We start from the raw sequence: 17,747 nt of genomic DNA on the forward strand, positions 1-17,747 counted from the left end.
CCAGACAAAACTTTGAAGAAGCTCGTGGTGCCCTCATCTCCTGGAGCTCCTGGAAATTAGTTTTCACTCATTAGGAATACTCACTGGAATGTTTAAAAGGTAAAAGAACACTCATCACATTAACACTGGTATTTAGTGTCTATTTGTTGCACCATCTGTTACATACCTTGAAGACTCAAATCCCACAACTTCCCCTTTAATGATACATTCTGAGACATAAAGTCCTGAAGGTTAAAAGACAACAAAAGCCCTAGAAGGGCAATGAAGCTATCAGAATAAGAATTAAGTATGTTTCATGAGCATCATCACCACTCCCAACATTGAAATTATGCTTTAAGTACCTTATAATTTTTACTCTTATTTCTCAGAAATAAGGTTGTGGGTTGAATTGGGTTGCCCAGAGACAACTGAAGTTCTCACTTCCAGTACCTGAGGATGTGACCTTATTTGGAAATAGGGTCATTGCAGACGCAATGCAGTTAAAAAAGAGGTCACAATCGATTAAGGTGGGAGTTAATCCAATGACTGATTTCCTTACAAGAGGGAAGGACACAGAGGCACAGAGAAGAAAATCATGTGGAGATGGAGGCAGGAATTAGAGTGTTACCTCTACAAGCCAAAAAATGCCAAGAACTGTCAGCAACCATCTCTAGGAGATAAGTATGGAGAGAATTCCCTGAGATCCCAGAAGACAGCCAGTCCTGCTGCCACTTTGATTTCAGACTTATGGCTTCCACAACTGTGAGGCAATACATTTGTTTTTTTAAGCAAGCAGAAATCCAGTTTGTGGTATTGTGCTATGGCAGCCCTAAGGAACTAATAATAGACGTACGTAGTCTAGCACAGACACTTTCCAATCTGTGATACATTTTTCAATGCGATAAAGAAATAATGGCTTACTGCGGAATTTTTTCTAGGTTCTCAACATTCTGAAGTCAAGGTACTATAGAAGCGTGACATAAAGTTTCAATAGAGCCTTGTTTTAAGTTTCCCTCCTTGACTGGTCTAGGAAATGCAGTTTGTTTATGTGAGGCTGTAACTCCAGCCACACACATTACTTAATTTTCTCTGAATGAAAGAGGCATAATAGGTTTATCTCCAAGAAAGAGTGCAGAAAGAGATGGCGGCCAACATTTTATCGGGAGCATGAACTTGTGTTGATATTTTATGCCAATAGGCTCCATCATTGCTGTGAATACATCTGGTATGCTCAGATTAGCTCCATGTGAGGCTAAGGGATAAAATGAAAGACTTTATCAGCCTTTAATTACAAGTTTGCGATGTTTTTTCTGCGACTTCAAATTCTCCTTGGATAAAGGTGGAATTAAATAGACTGGAACCAATAGGGAAAAAGACAATCTAGCCCAAAATCGAAGAAATTTCTTCACTAAAAGGACCTTGTGCACGCTGAAACGCTGTTACAAGACACATCAAACGCCTCCGCTCGTCTGGCAAACCCCAACTTCTGCATTTGGCATTTTCCTCTAAAGGCAACGCAAAACAGCACACGACGCAGGCGCCTGGGTCGGTGTGCCCTGGGAGGATTCCGGCGCAGGCGCGCGGGCCGGGAAGTGGGCGGGCCCGCGCGCGTGCTCTGCGATTCACTTCCGGCCAGCCCCTCCCCCTCCCCCGCGTTACCACCTCCCCCTCTCCCTTCTCCTCCCCAGTCTCTCCCCCAGGTCTCCCCACCCCTAGTGCTCTCCGCTTCTCTCTCCTCCCGTCCTTCCCCTCCCGCTCCATCCGGGTAGCTGACGGCTGGCTCTGGACTGGACAGCAGTGGCGGCTGCTTTTCTCTGAGGAGCCTGGTAAAGTTTCACAGGAGCCGAAGAGAGGAGCAGAGGAGCACCTTCACCGACGCCGGAGGAGCGCTGGTGTTCGCTGCCCCTGGCTGAAGGAGGAGGGTCCAGGAGCTGGAGACCAGCCTCAGCTGCCTCGCTCTCGGGGGAGGCGCCGCCCCCCAGCCGCCCTGGGCTTCCCCTGCCTTGAGGGGTCCGGTGAGTCGTTGCCCGGGCGGGTTCGGGGGCGTGTGACGGCGTTAGGGAGGGGGCAGGCCGGGCTGGGCGGATACAGGCCAGCCTGGCGCTGGGTGCTTTCTCAGCGTTTCCTCGGGGTGGGGGGTGGGGTGGGGGACGAGGGCAGTGCCGGGCCCCTTAGCCCGGGGGCTGGAATGTCGCACCTCCCTGGGGAAGGGCTTCCTTGGGACTAGGGCCGCCGAGGTGCGGAGCCTCGTCCACTGGCCTCTGCGGCTGCTGCGAGCGGGCGGCTGCCGTAGTTGACTGGTCTGCCCGTGAGGTTGGGTGTGTGCATATGATTTCTCTCCCGCGGCTCCCCGGAGCTGTTCTGAGTGCATGTTCAGGGAATGCTGGGAATAAAGTGCTTCTCTTTCCCCTACCTGTTGCTGGCGAGAGGACGTCTTTCTCATTACCCCTCTGACTTTTTAAAGAAAAGGATGGATAAACCTCGTGCACTGAAATTAGGGTGTTTTCCTGTCCTCTCCTTGAAAAAACAGCAAAAACCGATCAGACAATGCATAACTCGCGGGAACTATCGGGTTCAGATGCCCCAAAAGAATGAAATGAAACTTTTCTTAATGGGTGGATCATGGATGGAATGAGATAGCTTCAGCACTTGTGCTAGCCTGAACGTAGGAGAGTTGGGTTTGGAAACGTCTCAGGTTCTGTATAAGGAATGTGGGTGACTACAACGGGAATAAGACGGGCTTCCTGTAATTGTGTTATTTAGTATGCGATGTGTCTAAAAATCTGTATAGGTTTAGATGAAGTGAGCTCTCTGTTACCGTGTCTGTGTAAGCGAAGAAATATTCAGTGTACTGGAAAGTTCTACAGATTTCGCCATCAGACTATCAGTGTCCCAATCCCCATTTCTGTTCTTGAAAAATCGACAGTGCCAATGGTATTTGCAGTTTTTTTTCCCCACATCTTCAAATAATTGTCTCAGGGGTATAGATAGACATAGATTGCCTTGGGGAAATATTTTTCAGTCATGGTCACCACTCGTAATAGAAAATGCTGAGTTTTGGGGGAGACTCCTGATCTTTAAGCTGCATACTTTTGTATTGTAATTAGGTACCCTGGTTGAGTTTTTAAATATAATTGTGAGGTCAGAGTGTTAATATTTTGATTTGTAAGGTATGATCTTTGGAGGTGGTTTTCTTAAGATAAGTGTTTAACTAGAGAACTATAATTTTCCCTGGGACCTCTAACTATGAATAGTTGGAAGAGTCTTTTTAAATTGTGGGAAACTCAAAGTTTCCATTATTGTTTTTTTCCTAGTACAGATAAGAACTTCAGTTTTCTGTTAATGTGGAGGTAGGTATTATGAGAAAGTCTAATTATTCACTTATTCTGTGACTCGAGGGAGATTGCAAGCGTTTATGTTTCTGTAGTCTTATGTTTTTCACTGAGTATGTATCTGATTTTGGGGGCAGTGGACAGATGTCTTATATCTTACTCCCACTGAAATTATCCAAAGCAAAAAGCAAAAAAAGATTAACTTCGTCAAGATACTTAATATTTCAGTTAGTCTATCAGAAGATAACAAAAAGTCAAAGCTAATTAATAATGAAGTTTTGTAGTCATGGGGAGTGATACATTTTTCCTGAATGTTTCTATGTAATAATTTTAAAAATATACCACTGATTGGTTTTGGAAACTGAATGATACTTACGTAGCACCCTATAGATTTCATGTTTAATACAAAGTGAGTATTGTAGCCTAGCACTTGAAAGAACAATTATACATTGTTTTCTTTGAAGTCATACTAACTCTTTTCTGTCTTCTCAGACATAGGGACACCACCAACTTGCCAGTGTTTCAGAAGGGAGTTTATTATTGAAGCTGGAAGACCAGAAGAATCACAAACATGTTGTGCTGGGGAAATGCTTCTTTTGGACAGCTAGGTTTGGGTGGAATTGATGAAGAAATTGTACTAGAGCCCAGAAAAAGTGACTTTTTTGTAAATAAAAAGGTTCGAGATGTAGGATGTGGACTCAGACATACTGTATTTGTTCTGGATGATGGAACAGTGTACACGTGTGGATGTAATGATCTAGGGCAGCTAGGTCATGAAAAATCCAGAAAGAAACCAGGTAAGTTGAAAATTTTTTTGTTTGCTCTTCTAATAGTTATATTAAGTTGGAAATGTCAAACAATTTTGCTAAACTCATGTTTTTTTTGACCAAGCTTTAAAAGCAAACTAGGCATTAAATATATCCTTTACAGTTTGCATGCTTCTAAGAACTTATTTTGTTTCTTTTTTTAACTGCTGCTATTATAATGTATGAAGCTGTGGTTTCAGAAATTAATTTTGGTGATATAAAACAATAGAGAAAACTACCTTGCAGAGACTGAGTATATTGATAAAGAATATACAGTATGTAGGTCCTTTTTTATAAGTACTTTTCAGCCACACTGAGCAGGTTTTAAATGTATAATTTACTGTGTGCTTTCCGTATATCAGAAAGGGGGGAAATTTAAGATGAAACCTTTTTACTTGACTAAAACATAATCCTAATTATTCTGTTGTTCTCTCTGTTGTATTTTAAATACACGGTTTTATTTAGTTTGACATGTTTTTTATTTCCCTAGTCTCCTACTTTCAAGTAGTAACACTAGCTGTTGAAAGTTTTGTGTCTATGAGATGTCCTGATAATGTAGTAGCCATACAAACCAAATTTAAAATAATTTGTAGGATAATGAGAATTTTGAGGAGTTTGGTCACATTTCATGTTCTTTTTTCCTTGTTATACGTATTTTAAAGTCAAATATTACCACACTTAGAAATATGTGAATTTTTTTTTCAATTGTGTTAACTAAAAGTTAATTCTTAAGATGGTAAATTCAGATAAGATTACAGCTGTACTGATTGACAATTTATTTTAACTTTAACAATAATGGCATCTAAGTGTTTTCTATGGCAGTTATTTTTCTTTACCACATCATTATTTAAGTGGTTTTTTCTTGTTAGTCTTTTAAGAGGTTAATGAAGGTATAAGATATTAAAGGTGTTAAAGCATGTTACTCATTTTTCATAATCATTTCACCACCATGCCCAACCTCATTCTTCTGACTTGTAAATTACTGTGTAGTTTTCATCTTTTTTTGTTGATAGTTTTAATCTCTTCTGCTTTAATTTGTAATTTAATTTTTTTTTGGATGAATGGTAGTGATGCTTAATACAAGAGGTTTAATTATTGCAAAACAAGGTAAATGGTAGTTTTCTTCTACTCTGCCTTGTGAAGAATATTCTATGGAATCATCAGATTTTCATAATCTTAGACATTGAGATTGTCATGTTGTTAAACATGAGTGGTAATTTGTTGATACCTATTTGTAATCACTGCTTCAGAGGCAGATGAGTCCTTTACCTTTTTTATTTAGCTTGGAATACTGCCTCAGGTTGAGATTTTCGTGGTAATGGGACTGTTACTATTCTTACACTTAACGTGCCCCACAAATGTATCTGAACATATCTCTGTTTTGCTTTAGTAATTTCTGAGAGGCTACAGGGCAAGTAGAAAGTACAAAGCTAGCACATAGAAATTGCCAATATTGTTACTAAAATTTACTAAGATTTAAATTCTTTAAGTGTTATTTAACATCTCTTCCGTGTCCAAGACAAGGGTGGTAGACACCACGTGCTAATAGTATAATGACTTAGTACCTGAACAGCTTTTAACCCTATAGGTGAGGTTCTGAGAAACTTCACTCACCAGAAGAGGCTTCTTTGTGGTCATGTTGACATTGTGATGATTGCATTGTGACCTTTATATCACTGTTGCTTCATCCTGGAACCATTATTTGGCAATATAAAGTTGGGAGGGTGGGTTTACCTAAGTTTTGATACCTCTTTAGGATTCCCTTCTTGTTCAGAGTACGGCACAGTCTATGGGATAGAAAAATGAAAGGCATACATAAACTTTATCTTTGAAAAATTCAGAGCCTTGGTTGGGCATTAAGGCATACGTAAATGAAATAACTAGAGAGAATTGAAATTCTACATGACGTGGCATGTATTTTGAGACTAGGAAGTTTAAATGATGAGAAATGTCATTGGATGGAATTGAAGATTTCTGGGAAAAATGAAGTCTTAAGTTTAATTCTATGATTGATCACATAAATAGCCAGAAAGTAAATCTGGAGCTGAAATAGCTAGCTTTATAGGAGAGAGCCTTTATCCTGAGAAAAACTTTATATTACTAGAAGGTCAAATTAAATGATGTATTGAAGTGTACCGAGTTACATAGGTAGGAAAAGTAAAATGTCAAACGAAGGTAGTTGCTCCGATAGGGACTTAATCTTAAATCAGTTTTGATTTAAGGGGATTGGGTGGAAAATGTAGTAATGCTTTTAACTAAAATTATTTCCCTTTGGAATAATTCCTTAATGATTTAAATGTGCTTCTTCCTAACCATTTTTAAAACAATTGTGAGTTTGAGAAATGAATGAAAAGATTTGGAATTTATTTAATTTGTTTTAAAGTCTCCTGGGAAGAGAATGAGTCTGGTTGAATTTTAGGACCGTATAATAAACATCATTCACTTCGTCAGAGCCTTAAACTTGAGTCATGAAGAAAGCAAACAGAGCTAAGAATTGTTTTCTTACAGAAATTCACTTTATAAGCATACTAAATATTAAGGAGTAAAAGAGGAAGAGATGGCCTTATTCGTAGATAAGCTATTCTTGAGAGGCGTGATAACCTCCTGGAGGACTCTACCCTTACAGTGTAGTAAATAGATTTGTCCTATGGCCTGTTGGGAGAAGTTTCCATTCTGGACATTCTAGTAACCACCTGGGGAGAGTTCACTGATTTCCTTTATTATACTAAGAATGCAGATTAAGTCCATGTTCATTTTCCTTCTCTTGTATACGCATATTCCTTGCTATCACTACTACTTCTTTCTGAACTATTTGCACAGAAGTGTGTGTATATCTATTTCACTTCCTTGTATATATTTTTCCTGCATAGGAATTTTTTTAAACCTTTTAAAATTTAGAACCTCTCAATTTCCTCCTTAATTCATAGCTAACAGGTAGATAGTATATTTAATCTTCAAAGTGTTAGGTCAGTCCACCTAAGTAAAATTGTTTTATTTTCGTACTTCTAAATTTGCTTCTGAAATTTTAAGATAACATTTAGGAAGTGTACTTTTCTTATTAAGATTATTTACTCACTATCTAGCCATAGATACGATTTAGTGTCCATGGTCCTAAATATGTTTTACACATCTATTTTTGTTTTCTGTTAGACACAGTGCTAAACTTTCATATCCATAATTTGCAAATAATGTGATAGTTATGTTAAAATGACTGTTTTAATAACTTTTAATGGTGTACAAAGTTATTTCAAGTGGATTATGTATATCTTTTAACCCTCACAGCAGTCTTGCATATCAGCTGACATGTGTTATGGTCCTCCTTTTTCAGATGAAGAAACTGATGTTAAAAGTTTAATCACTAGAGTAGCAAATACTAGACCACTCTAAATTCTGTGGTTTTTATCTTTATCCCACAAAGTTTTGCCCCTGCCATGTTACAATGTAGAGGAATATTTATTCATCTATGAGGAAGCTAGTTTCCATCATTATTTTAATGTAATTCTGAGAGCTTTAAAAAAAATCTCTCAAAAGTTACTATTTTATAACTAAGGTTATACAGTGAAGACATCATGTTTTATTATACCTCCCCGGTCCCTTCCCTGTGCATAAATTCAAAGTGAAGCCATTTTAGGAACCCTGTAAGAAGGGTGAGAATTCTGTTTCAGATATAATACTCCTATCAACACAAACTAAAAATTCAAATATGTATATTTTATTCTTGAACCAAAGACTGACTTCATTGCAAAGCCACCAGTAGATAAAATTTTGAATAGTATGAGAAAATTTATTACAGCTTGTGCTCAACTCTTCTACAGAAGATAAAAAGATTATGAGCATTGATTCTGTTTTTTTGTGTCCCTAAATGGTAATTTCTGCTGTTGGTCATTGCAATGAAAACGCTTTGGGTCATATAGCAGTAATTTGCTTGCCTCTCTTGCTTCTTCATTTCCTGACTTGTTTTCTCTGTTCATAAAACATAAATCTATAAATGACTTCCTTTAAAAAAAAGTTGAAATTTGAAAAATAATATAGGAAAATAGATATATAAATATGGGAAATACAATTATTCACATTACAGTAGATTAAAAATTCCAAATTATACCATATATTGCTTAAGGAATCAAAGCATATAATACCAAAGAAGCTGTTTTATAACTCCCAATTTTCACAATACCTTCTAAGGAAGAGAATGATGTGGATGATATGAAGACTTGAAAAAATGATTACTTGGGTCAGGAATGGAGGCTTGCTTTGGACCCTTTACTATGAGAAAGGTTAGTGTCCAAGAGTCACAGTGTTGAGAGTAGGGAAAAAATCATAATGCAAACAGTTGACTACTGTTAGAGAGATGTATAATAATACTTTACTTTGTGTAGGACCCTACATCTGAGGAATTTCAAGAGCATTACACAATAACTCATGGTTCCTTTCAAAATGCTTGTGACACAGTTTGCAAGAATTATCCTCATCTTAGGGGATAAATTTACGGAGAAATGGCAGCACAAGTTGGTAAGTAACTTGTCAAAACAGCAGGTGACTGGTGAAAAGCTATAAATGGAATCTGAAAATTTAAGTCTCCCAGTCTCCTACCTTATTCACTAAATTGTGCTTATGTTTAAAATTATTTACAATAGTATATTCTATTTGAGGCAGATCAAATTCTAATGCACAGATTTTTTTTTTTTTTTTGCCATTCTGCTGATGGCTTACTGAAATGAATCATTATTTTACTGAGATGCTTGCATTGTGATACCACTTTGGTACTTCATTATAACCGTGTGTGGTATGAAGAATATTTAAACCAAGGAACAAAAACTTAACTATGGTAACACCCAGTTCTTTCTCTTTGTTCTGTTATATATCATATTCTGTATCCCTTTGTGCTAATGCTATGCTGTGCTACTATCCAAGGTCCATAGTAACTGCCTGGCACAACAGACTTTGTGGTTAACATTGGAACTTTGGGTTAATTATATTGTATCAAGTCTGCCATGGTATCTCTCTGTAGGATGCGTTGGCTTGGAGAATGCTTTATAAATCCATTAACCAGAAGAGAAGCAGTAATAGTAGTAGATCCCTAATCTGAGCAGTCTAACAAATAGAAGCTTTTAAAAATGATTTGGAACCAATGATTTTGTCTTTGTGTTTGATATGTTAGTGTTTTTATCTGATTGGAAATGGAGCCACATATTTTTCTTGAAAGAACAGGAGTATGGAAGATTTCAGTTGCACAATTTGAGCAGTTACTAAGGATTCTTGTTACAGATGGCAGCCTAGGTGGTCTAGTTTCCATTGCCTTTGAATAAGTACAGTCTGTGTCTCAGTATCTGTGGAGGATTGGTTCCAGCACCCTTGCAGATACCAAAATCCACGGATGCTCAAGTCCCTTATAGCTGGTGCTGCTGTTTGCATATAACCCTTGCATATATTTTAAATCATTTTTGGATTATAGTACCTAGTACAATGTAAATAGTTATAAATACAATGTAAATGATACGTAAATAACTGTTGGCATGGCAAATTCAAGTTTTGCTTTTTGGAAATTTCCCGAATTTTTCCCCCTCAAATGTAGTTGACCCTTGAACAACTTCAGTGTTAGGTATACTGATTTTCCATGCAGTTGAAAATCCCCATACTGTTAACTCTACCTTAAAAACAGAAACTGAATAGACTCACCCAAGGGCAAGAAGCAGAAACAATTTGGATAGAATTAGAACTCAAACCCTAGTTTTATGATTCCACGTATTGTGATCTCTAATTGAACGTAAACTTTTCCCTACACTTAAAGATCTGTAAAATGAAAATATAAGTATTTATTGAAGTAAACTCATGTGTAAGTGGGTCTGTGCAGTTCAAACACATGTTGTTTAAGGGTCGGCTGTGTTTTCCATCCACATGTTGGTTGAATGCTGAGATAAGGAACTCATGGAAAAGGAGGGCCGACTGTATTCTTTGGGTTCTATGTCCCCAATATGTCTTATGAATGTAGCACTGTTGTAAAAGGTCATTTTTCACAAACCTCATGTATTTTTAAAATTGTTTTGAAGAAATAAAGTCTCAATTCATAGATACTAAATTTTCCTAGGCAAAAGGTGTATCAGATATGTGAGATACATATTAAAACAATGGAGTATTCAGCCATTGTTATAGGGTTTCTTTGGACTAGGATTGTGTTAGTTAAGTAGAAAAGTGGAAATCATTAATAAATAAACCATATTAAAGTGCCCATGGTTTTCTCCTTTCAGTTTCTATGGATGTTTTTTCCATGCTGATGGAATTTAAAAGGCAATAATTATTTTTATATCTTGATGAATCATTATGGTTACTTTACATGCAATAAAAATCTATGCTGAATATAATTGTATTATTGGAGTTAATTTGGTTAAAAGGAAAATTTCTTGAATTTTGATGGCATTCTTTAAGCCATAATATTTTGTTTACATAATTACTCATTTTTCTTCAGTTCTAGCACTGCAGAATTTTATTTCAGCTTTTCTAGGCCATGAAGAAAACATTCTGTAATCCTTTAGTAATGTGTTTTTCAGTTTACTTTAAAATACCTTGCTGCTGCTGCTAAGTTGCTTCAGTCGTATCTGACTCTGTGCGACCCCATAGACGGCAGCCCACCAGTCTCCTCTGTCCCTGGGATTCCCCAGGCAAGAACACTAGAGTGGGTTGCCATTTCCTTCTCCAGTGCAGGAAAGTGAAAAGTGAAAGTGAAGTCTCTCAGTTGTGTCTGACTGTTTGCGACCCCATGGACTGCAGCTTACCGGGCTCCTGTGTCCATGGGATTTTCCAGGCAAGAGTATTGGAGTGGGGTGCCATTGCCTTATTTCTTTAAAAATACCTTATTTCTTTATTAATATCTAACTTTAGTCTCATTTTATTCTTTTGCTGGGTGTCACTGTTTTGAAATAACACGTTTTTAGTTTTTGATGGTTTTATTACATATTCTTGGTAGTGAAATCAGAAAATATAGGGAAAATAAAAATCAACCATAATGCTGTCATGCACAGATAAATACTGCCATCATTTGACAGTTTTTCTGTATTCATATATTAACATATTTCTGATTATGGACTGGGAATATGTTCTTGTTTCTCAACTATTTTTCAGTAATAATTGAGTAACAATCTCTATAGTTTTAAAATACCATTTTAAAATGATATTATGGTGGGGATGTTGTTAATGATTATTTAACATTTCATTATTTAAATATACCAAAATTTGTTTTCTTTTATTTTCTGGAATTTGTTTCCAGATTTTTGTTGTAAGTAATGCCACCGCAAACATAAACATCAGTTTAGTCTTTATTTCCTCCCTGTTTATTTCTTAAGGAGAAAGAACATCTTTAATTTTAGCATATCTAAAAGGAACAATAACAACTTATTTTTAAAAATTAACAGTTTTGTCTCACTTTACAAAGTTGATAAACTCATTAGAAAATACTTATAAATGAGACTTTAAAAATATATATTTTTTGATAAGCTTCTAAGTGTAATGTGATCATTATCATTTAAAGATCTAGAAGGGAAGAAATATTTTAAGTACATAGAAATGCGTATAAAATATGCTGTGTTATAAATGCACAAACAGAGTGCTGTGTTGAGATGAATAGTATAACCATTTGGGATGGAGTGGATTGTAGATGAGTTTCTAAAGGGATGATAGCATATGAACTGGAAAAATATATAGTATTTCAAGGAGGAAAGAATGAAGAAGAGTGCTTTATAGGTAAAGCACCTCAAATGGAAATAGGCAGATATGAGGCCTATTGAGAAAATAGTAGTTCAGTTAACTGAAATGTCTGCAAATAGTGAGCTAGAAGGTTAGAAAAGTAAAATTGAGGTCAGATTATAGAGTTAATGAAGTTAGGAAGCCTGAATTTAATTTGGTAGATACCTTTTGATATCTGTAGTTTGCAATAGGTCATATCTGGCTTTTATAGAAGGGAGAGAATTTGGAGGTAGAGAAATTAATTAGACTATGAGAGTAGCTCTTTGAAACAAGAAGGAAGCATGAGATTAGGGAGACAAAGAATGGATGGGCTTTGGTAACTAGATGGAAGTGAATGGTCAGTAAGGGGAAGAGCCAGGTGGGAAGAGCCAGGTGTGATCCTCGGTTGAATCATGAATAGAAATAGGGAATCCTGGAAGAGGAGGAATGTTAACTGTTTTATTTTAGGAGGAGAGAGAAAAGGTTTGGTGACGTGAATTGTGTTTTGAACTTGGTAACAATATTTAATCAGTAAATTCAGTACTGTAAGTGAGCAGAAAGAATAGAACTCACGGCATGAAATGTTTTATTTAAAATTTTTGTTTACTCTTCGGTTCATAGTAGTTTAACATTCTCCTTGGTTCCAGCCTTTTAAGAAATTAATAATCCACTAACGATACTTAATTTTGTGCTTTTGGAAGACTGTTTTAAAGTACCTAGCAATATAACATCTTTGTAAATTTGAAGTAATCTAAATGGTTGCCTACTCTATTTCATCTGTTTTGTAAACTTGAATTTTTATATATAGATAGAACGTTTATATTTGTAAGGTACCATTTGATAGAATGCTTATTTGAGTTTTATTAATAGGTTCATTTGCATCATCTAACTGACAAAAACCTATTAGTTAATTATGTCTGACTTTATGATTTCCAGGTTTTATTGTAAACAAAGGTTTTGAAGTCACAAGATGTCACATAGAAGTTGTGAAATAGTTGAAAGCTGAAATAGTTTTAACTATTAATTGTGTGTGCGCTGGCATGTAGAGCCCCTGAGAAATGTGCCTTCTGAACTAATGATCTTGCTTTTGTGAAAGGGAAATGAAAGTGAGAAAAGGAATAAAGTAAGGCTAAAAGAGACCCTAAGCAGAATTTGGTTGTTCCAGGTCTTAGTTGTGGCATGTAGGATCTAGTTCCGTGCCTAGAAATTGAACTCAGGCCCACTGCATTGGGAGCCCAGAGTATCAGCCACTGGACCACCAGAGAACTCCCTACCAGGTTTTAATTTCAGAAGGAGAGCTTCTGAAAACAGTGGGAGGAAATTTTGGTTCTTTACCTATAAATTCTTTGAAGGAGTTTGTGATGGCTTCTCATAGTTGATCCCAAGTATTTATGAATCAGCACATGTATACTTCCTGATTTTTGATCAAGGTATTCCTCAGCTATAGGTGACATAACTAGACTATCCAACAAGAATGAACTTTGTGGACCTGCACTTATTTTTTGAAGAATAATTAGGTAAAATTCTGAAAGGTTGCTGTTACTTCTGCCTGAACCTAAGAGTATTTCTGCACTCAGCTGGGGAGCTGAGTAAGCCTCTGCTACTAGGAGTAAGGGGAGAAGGAAATACTTAGAAGTTAATATGACAGTTTAAGGTGGAGACGAAAGATACCCACCTTGTAGTTGGTGAAACTTACTAATGAGATATATTATTTAGAATATATTAGGTACTAGAATGCAGACATTTGAAAATAACAGTAACCACCATTATGTGCCAGGCACTGTGCTGAATCCTTTATACATTATCCAAAAGCATTAAATCCATCCTGCAGAGTACAGTTAGCTCAGTTTTCTAGGTGAGGGAAATAGAACTTCAGGAGGTTAAATAACTTGCCCAAAGTCAAAATTAAAACCATAGGGACTTCCCTGGTGGTCCAGTGGCTGAGACTGTGCTCCCAAGGTAGGGGGCCTGGGTTCAGTTACTAGTCAGGGAACTAGATCCCACTTGCCACAACTAAGACCTCAAACAACCAAATAAATAAATATTAAAAAAAAAAAATTCACCTGGTGAATACCGTAAAGGAAGTCTTTGACAAAATGGAGATAACCTACTGAACGGGAGAAAATATTTGCAAATGACATGGCCCATGAGGAATTAATACTCAAAGTATATAAATAGCTCATACATTTCAATATCAAAAAGCAAACAACTTGATTTAAAAATGGGCAGAAGACCTGAATAGACATTTTCCAAAGAAAACATCCAGATGGCCATCAGGCCTGTCTGATGTAGAGAAAGGATTCTCTACATCACTAATCATCAGAGAAATGCAGATGAAAACCACAATGAGTTATCACCTCACACTTGTCAGAATGGCTACCATCAAAAACACCACAGATAATGTGTTGGCAAGTATGTGGAGAAAACGGAAGCTTTGTACACTGTTGATGGGAATGTGAATTGATGCAGTCATTGTGGAAAGCAGTATGGGGGTTCTTCAAAGAAAGAAAAAAGGACTACTGATTCTACTCCTGACCATATATTCAAAGAAAAGAAAACACTAATTTGAAAAGGTACATGTAATCCACTGTTCACAGCAGCATGATTTACAGTCACCAATATATGGAAGCAATCTAAGTGTCTATCAACAGATGAATGGATAAAGATGATGTGTGTGTGTATACACAGACACGCAATGGAATACTACTCAGCCATGAAAAGAATGAAATTTTGTCATTTGCAGTGACATGGATGTACTTGGATGTTATGCTTAGTGAAATAAGTCAGATAGATAAAAACAAAAAGTACAATATTACTTCTGTGTGGAATGTAAAAAATAGTGAATAAGAAAGAAACAGACTTACAGATACAGAAAACAAATTAGTGACTACCAGTGGGGAGAGGGAAGAGGGGGAAGGCAAATAGGGTTGGAGGCACTACTATGTATGACATAAGCTATAAGGCTGTATGTGCAGGATAGGGAATATAGCCAATAATATATATATATATATATTATATTTACATATATTTGTATGAATAGATATTAATATAATTTATAATAACCATAAATGGAATATAATCTTTAAAAATTGTGAATCATTATGTTGTAAAGTTGAAACAGATAATATTACAAATCAGCTATACCTCAATTGAAAAACAGAACCAAACCTAGTGGAAAGAAAGTCCAATTGGATAGCAGCAATCAAAAGTCAGTACTTAACAATAGCCAAAAAAGATACAATGACTTAGGAACTACCTAAGAAATGTGCAACACCTTGAATATAAAGAAGACTTGAAAGCACTTACGAGGGATACAGAAAGCCTCAGTAAATGGTAACCACATTTGTGGACAGGCATGCTTAACCTACATAAACCAATCAGTTTCTCTAAAATTAATGTCAGTTTAATGTGATCCTAATAAAAATACCAAATGATTTTTTTCCCCAGGAACCAGACAAATTATTCTCTAGTTCATATGGAAAAAATAAACCAGAGTAGTTAGGAAAATTGAAAAATATGAGCAGAAAAAAAGAAAAATATAGTTAATAGCATGTTTTAATTTTAAAACCTTGGTAGTTAAAACTGCCCTACATGTGGACATTTAAAACCAATGAAACAATATAGAGCCCAGACATAAGCATGGAGAAAAAAATTCAAGTGAGAGAGATTCAATAAGTGACCTTGATATAGGTAGGAGCATCGTCTAGGAATTTAAAAAGTTGGATTTACCTCATGCCATGTATATATTGGATAAATTCCAGATGAATCAAATATTTAAATGTAAAGGCTATAATGATAAAAATGTGCTTGAAGAAAATGGACTGATTTTTAAAAAATTATTTTGGAAATTTGTGAGGAGGTCCTTTTGGCAAATTAAGCACTCATCTTCTGTACTGTCCCTCTCCTTGCCCTTACTTCAGAAATTGCAGTTTTCCCTGTAGGCCACATGGGAGCCTTGATTGAAGACATTGTGTTCTGTCTGAAGAGTATTTAAGGTTTCCAATAAAACGTACATCCCTCAAAAAAAATTGTTTTGTTGGAGTCAGGAAATACTTTCTGAATTGTGAATAGGCATAGAAAATATAAGTTGCATGGAAGTAAAGATAATTTTGCTAGGTGGAAGTCAAAGTAAACAAAGGTAAAAGACAAACAGGAAAATATATAGAGTTTAATATTTATTAAAATCAAAGTGTAAATCTCTGAGATACAAAGCACTTCTAAAAAATGATGAGATAAAAACAGCAGAATGGGCAAAGGATAGGAACAGGCACTTCACAGAAAAGGATGTACAGATGACTTTTAAACCATGAGTACTCTTCAGCCTCATTCATACTAAGAGAAGTGCAGAAGACCTGTGTTTGACTGGAGTACCATCTCTGCAGTGAGGCTGTCAGTAAATAAGTGTTCATAGGTTTTTATAATGGCTATTTTGTCATCATATATCAGAACTACAAATGTACATACCCTTTCTTTGAGAAATCCAAGAGTATAGCTGTTGATTTGATAGCTTCATTTGTATATATACAAAGTGAGTGTTACTGCAGGATTGTTTATAACAGCAAAACATTAGAAACAACATTGTGAGTCTGTCTGTCTGTACTGAGTTGCTTCAGTCGTGGCTGACTGTGTGGCCCTATGGACTGTAGCCTGCCTGACTCCTCTGTCCATGGGTTTCTCTAGGCAAGAATACTTCAGTGGGTTTCTATGCCTGTCTCCAGGGGATCTTGCCAACCCAAGAATCAAACCCACATCTCTTAGGTCTCCTGCATTGGCAGGCGGGTTCTTTACCACTAGCGCCACCTAGGAAGCCCCAACAGTGTTGTGTGTTAGTCACTCGTTCATGCCCAGCTCTGCATGGAATTCTTCAGGCAAGAATACTGGTGTGGGTTGCCATTCCCTTCTCCAAGGGGTCTTCCTGACTCGGGAATCGAACCCAGGTCTCCTGCGTTACAGGCAGATTCTTTACCATCTGAGCTATCAGGGAAGCCCCCGTGACAGTCTGTTAGGAACTGGTAAAATAATTTAGTCAATGTAATGTAAATACTATGTAGTTAAGAGAATGAGGGAGGATTTTGCACATTATTATAAGATAAATTGAGTGAAAAGAGCAAGGTGTAGAACATTGTGTATAAAGCTATATTTTGGATTAGAAAAAAGATATTTGTATTTGCTTATAGATACTCTTGCCTGTGTACTGGAGTGGGCTGCCATTTCCTTCTCCCGGGGGTCTTCCCGAGCCAGGGATGAAATCCAGGTCTCCTGCATTGCAGGCAGATTCTTTACTGTTTGAGCTACCAGGGAAACCCAAATAAAAGGGTAGGCTCTGAAATTAGAATGCTTTGGTACAAACCCTGTACCCTTTTGGCTATGTTATCTTGGGCACTTATCTTTTATTTTTTAGCTGTTATCTTGGGCACATAGCTTAGTCTTTTTGTGTTAAGTATTCTCCTCTAAAATGAGGATAATCATGCCAAGGGTAGTTGTAGGGATTAAGTGAGCTATCACACTGAAGTGCAAAGAACAATGCCTGGCATGTGGAAAATGCTCAGTAAATGTTTTCTTAAAAGAAAAGTAAGTCTTACACTGAAGTAGCTAATATGCTGTTTCTGTATTTGCTTTGAGATAGACAATATCTTTTTATTTATAACTGAAACTCAGGCATTTATTCAACAGATTATCTACTTTGTCCTAGACATTGTGCTCATCATAAAAGTATATACTTCTTTATGCTTAGTTCTCATTTACCTTGTTGAAACTCATATTAAAAAGTTATTCTCAAATTTCCCCCAAATGTATGTTTATTTCACTTAAAGGTAGTGTTGTATTGGAGCAAGAAATAAATTCCTTTACTGTTAGAATTTAAAGATCCATAGTAATAACAGAAAAAAGAGATTATTTTTTTTGTTCTTGTGAG

The 17,747-nt window shown here is 36.6% G+C and overlaps 1 protein-coding gene across 6 annotated transcripts in view; it reads left to right on the plus strand.

Annotated features, from left to right (window-relative positions):
- Nucleotides 1-1,756: 1,756 nt before the first annotated feature.
- Nucleotides 1,757-17,747, plus strand: part of HERC4 (HECT and RLD domain containing E3 ubiquitin protein ligase 4) — a 124,567-nt gene continuing 108,576 nt past the window's right edge. For 5 of the 6 annotated variants that reach the window (XM_068982137.1, XM_068982139.1, XM_068982140.1 and 2 more), the window contains exons 1-2: nucleotides 1,757-1,994; nucleotides 3,804-4,108. In XM_068982137.1, coding sequence (XP_068838238.1) covers nucleotides 3,883-4,108 — 226 coding nt within the window. In that variant the 5' untranslated portion in view covers nucleotides 1,757-1,994; nucleotides 3,804-3,882. Of the gene's footprint in view, nucleotides 1,995-3,297; nucleotides 3,330-3,803; nucleotides 4,109-17,747 lie in introns of those variants that run through there. The other variant, XM_068982138.1, reaches the window with a different exon arrangement.

The sequence above is a fragment of the Capricornis sumatraensis genome, chromosome 10 (assembly GCF_032405125.1).
Source record: "Capricornis sumatraensis isolate serow.1 chromosome 10, serow.2, whole genome shotgun sequence".
Classification (NCBI taxonomy): Eukaryota; Metazoa; Chordata; class Mammalia; order Artiodactyla; family Bovidae; genus Capricornis; species Capricornis sumatraensis.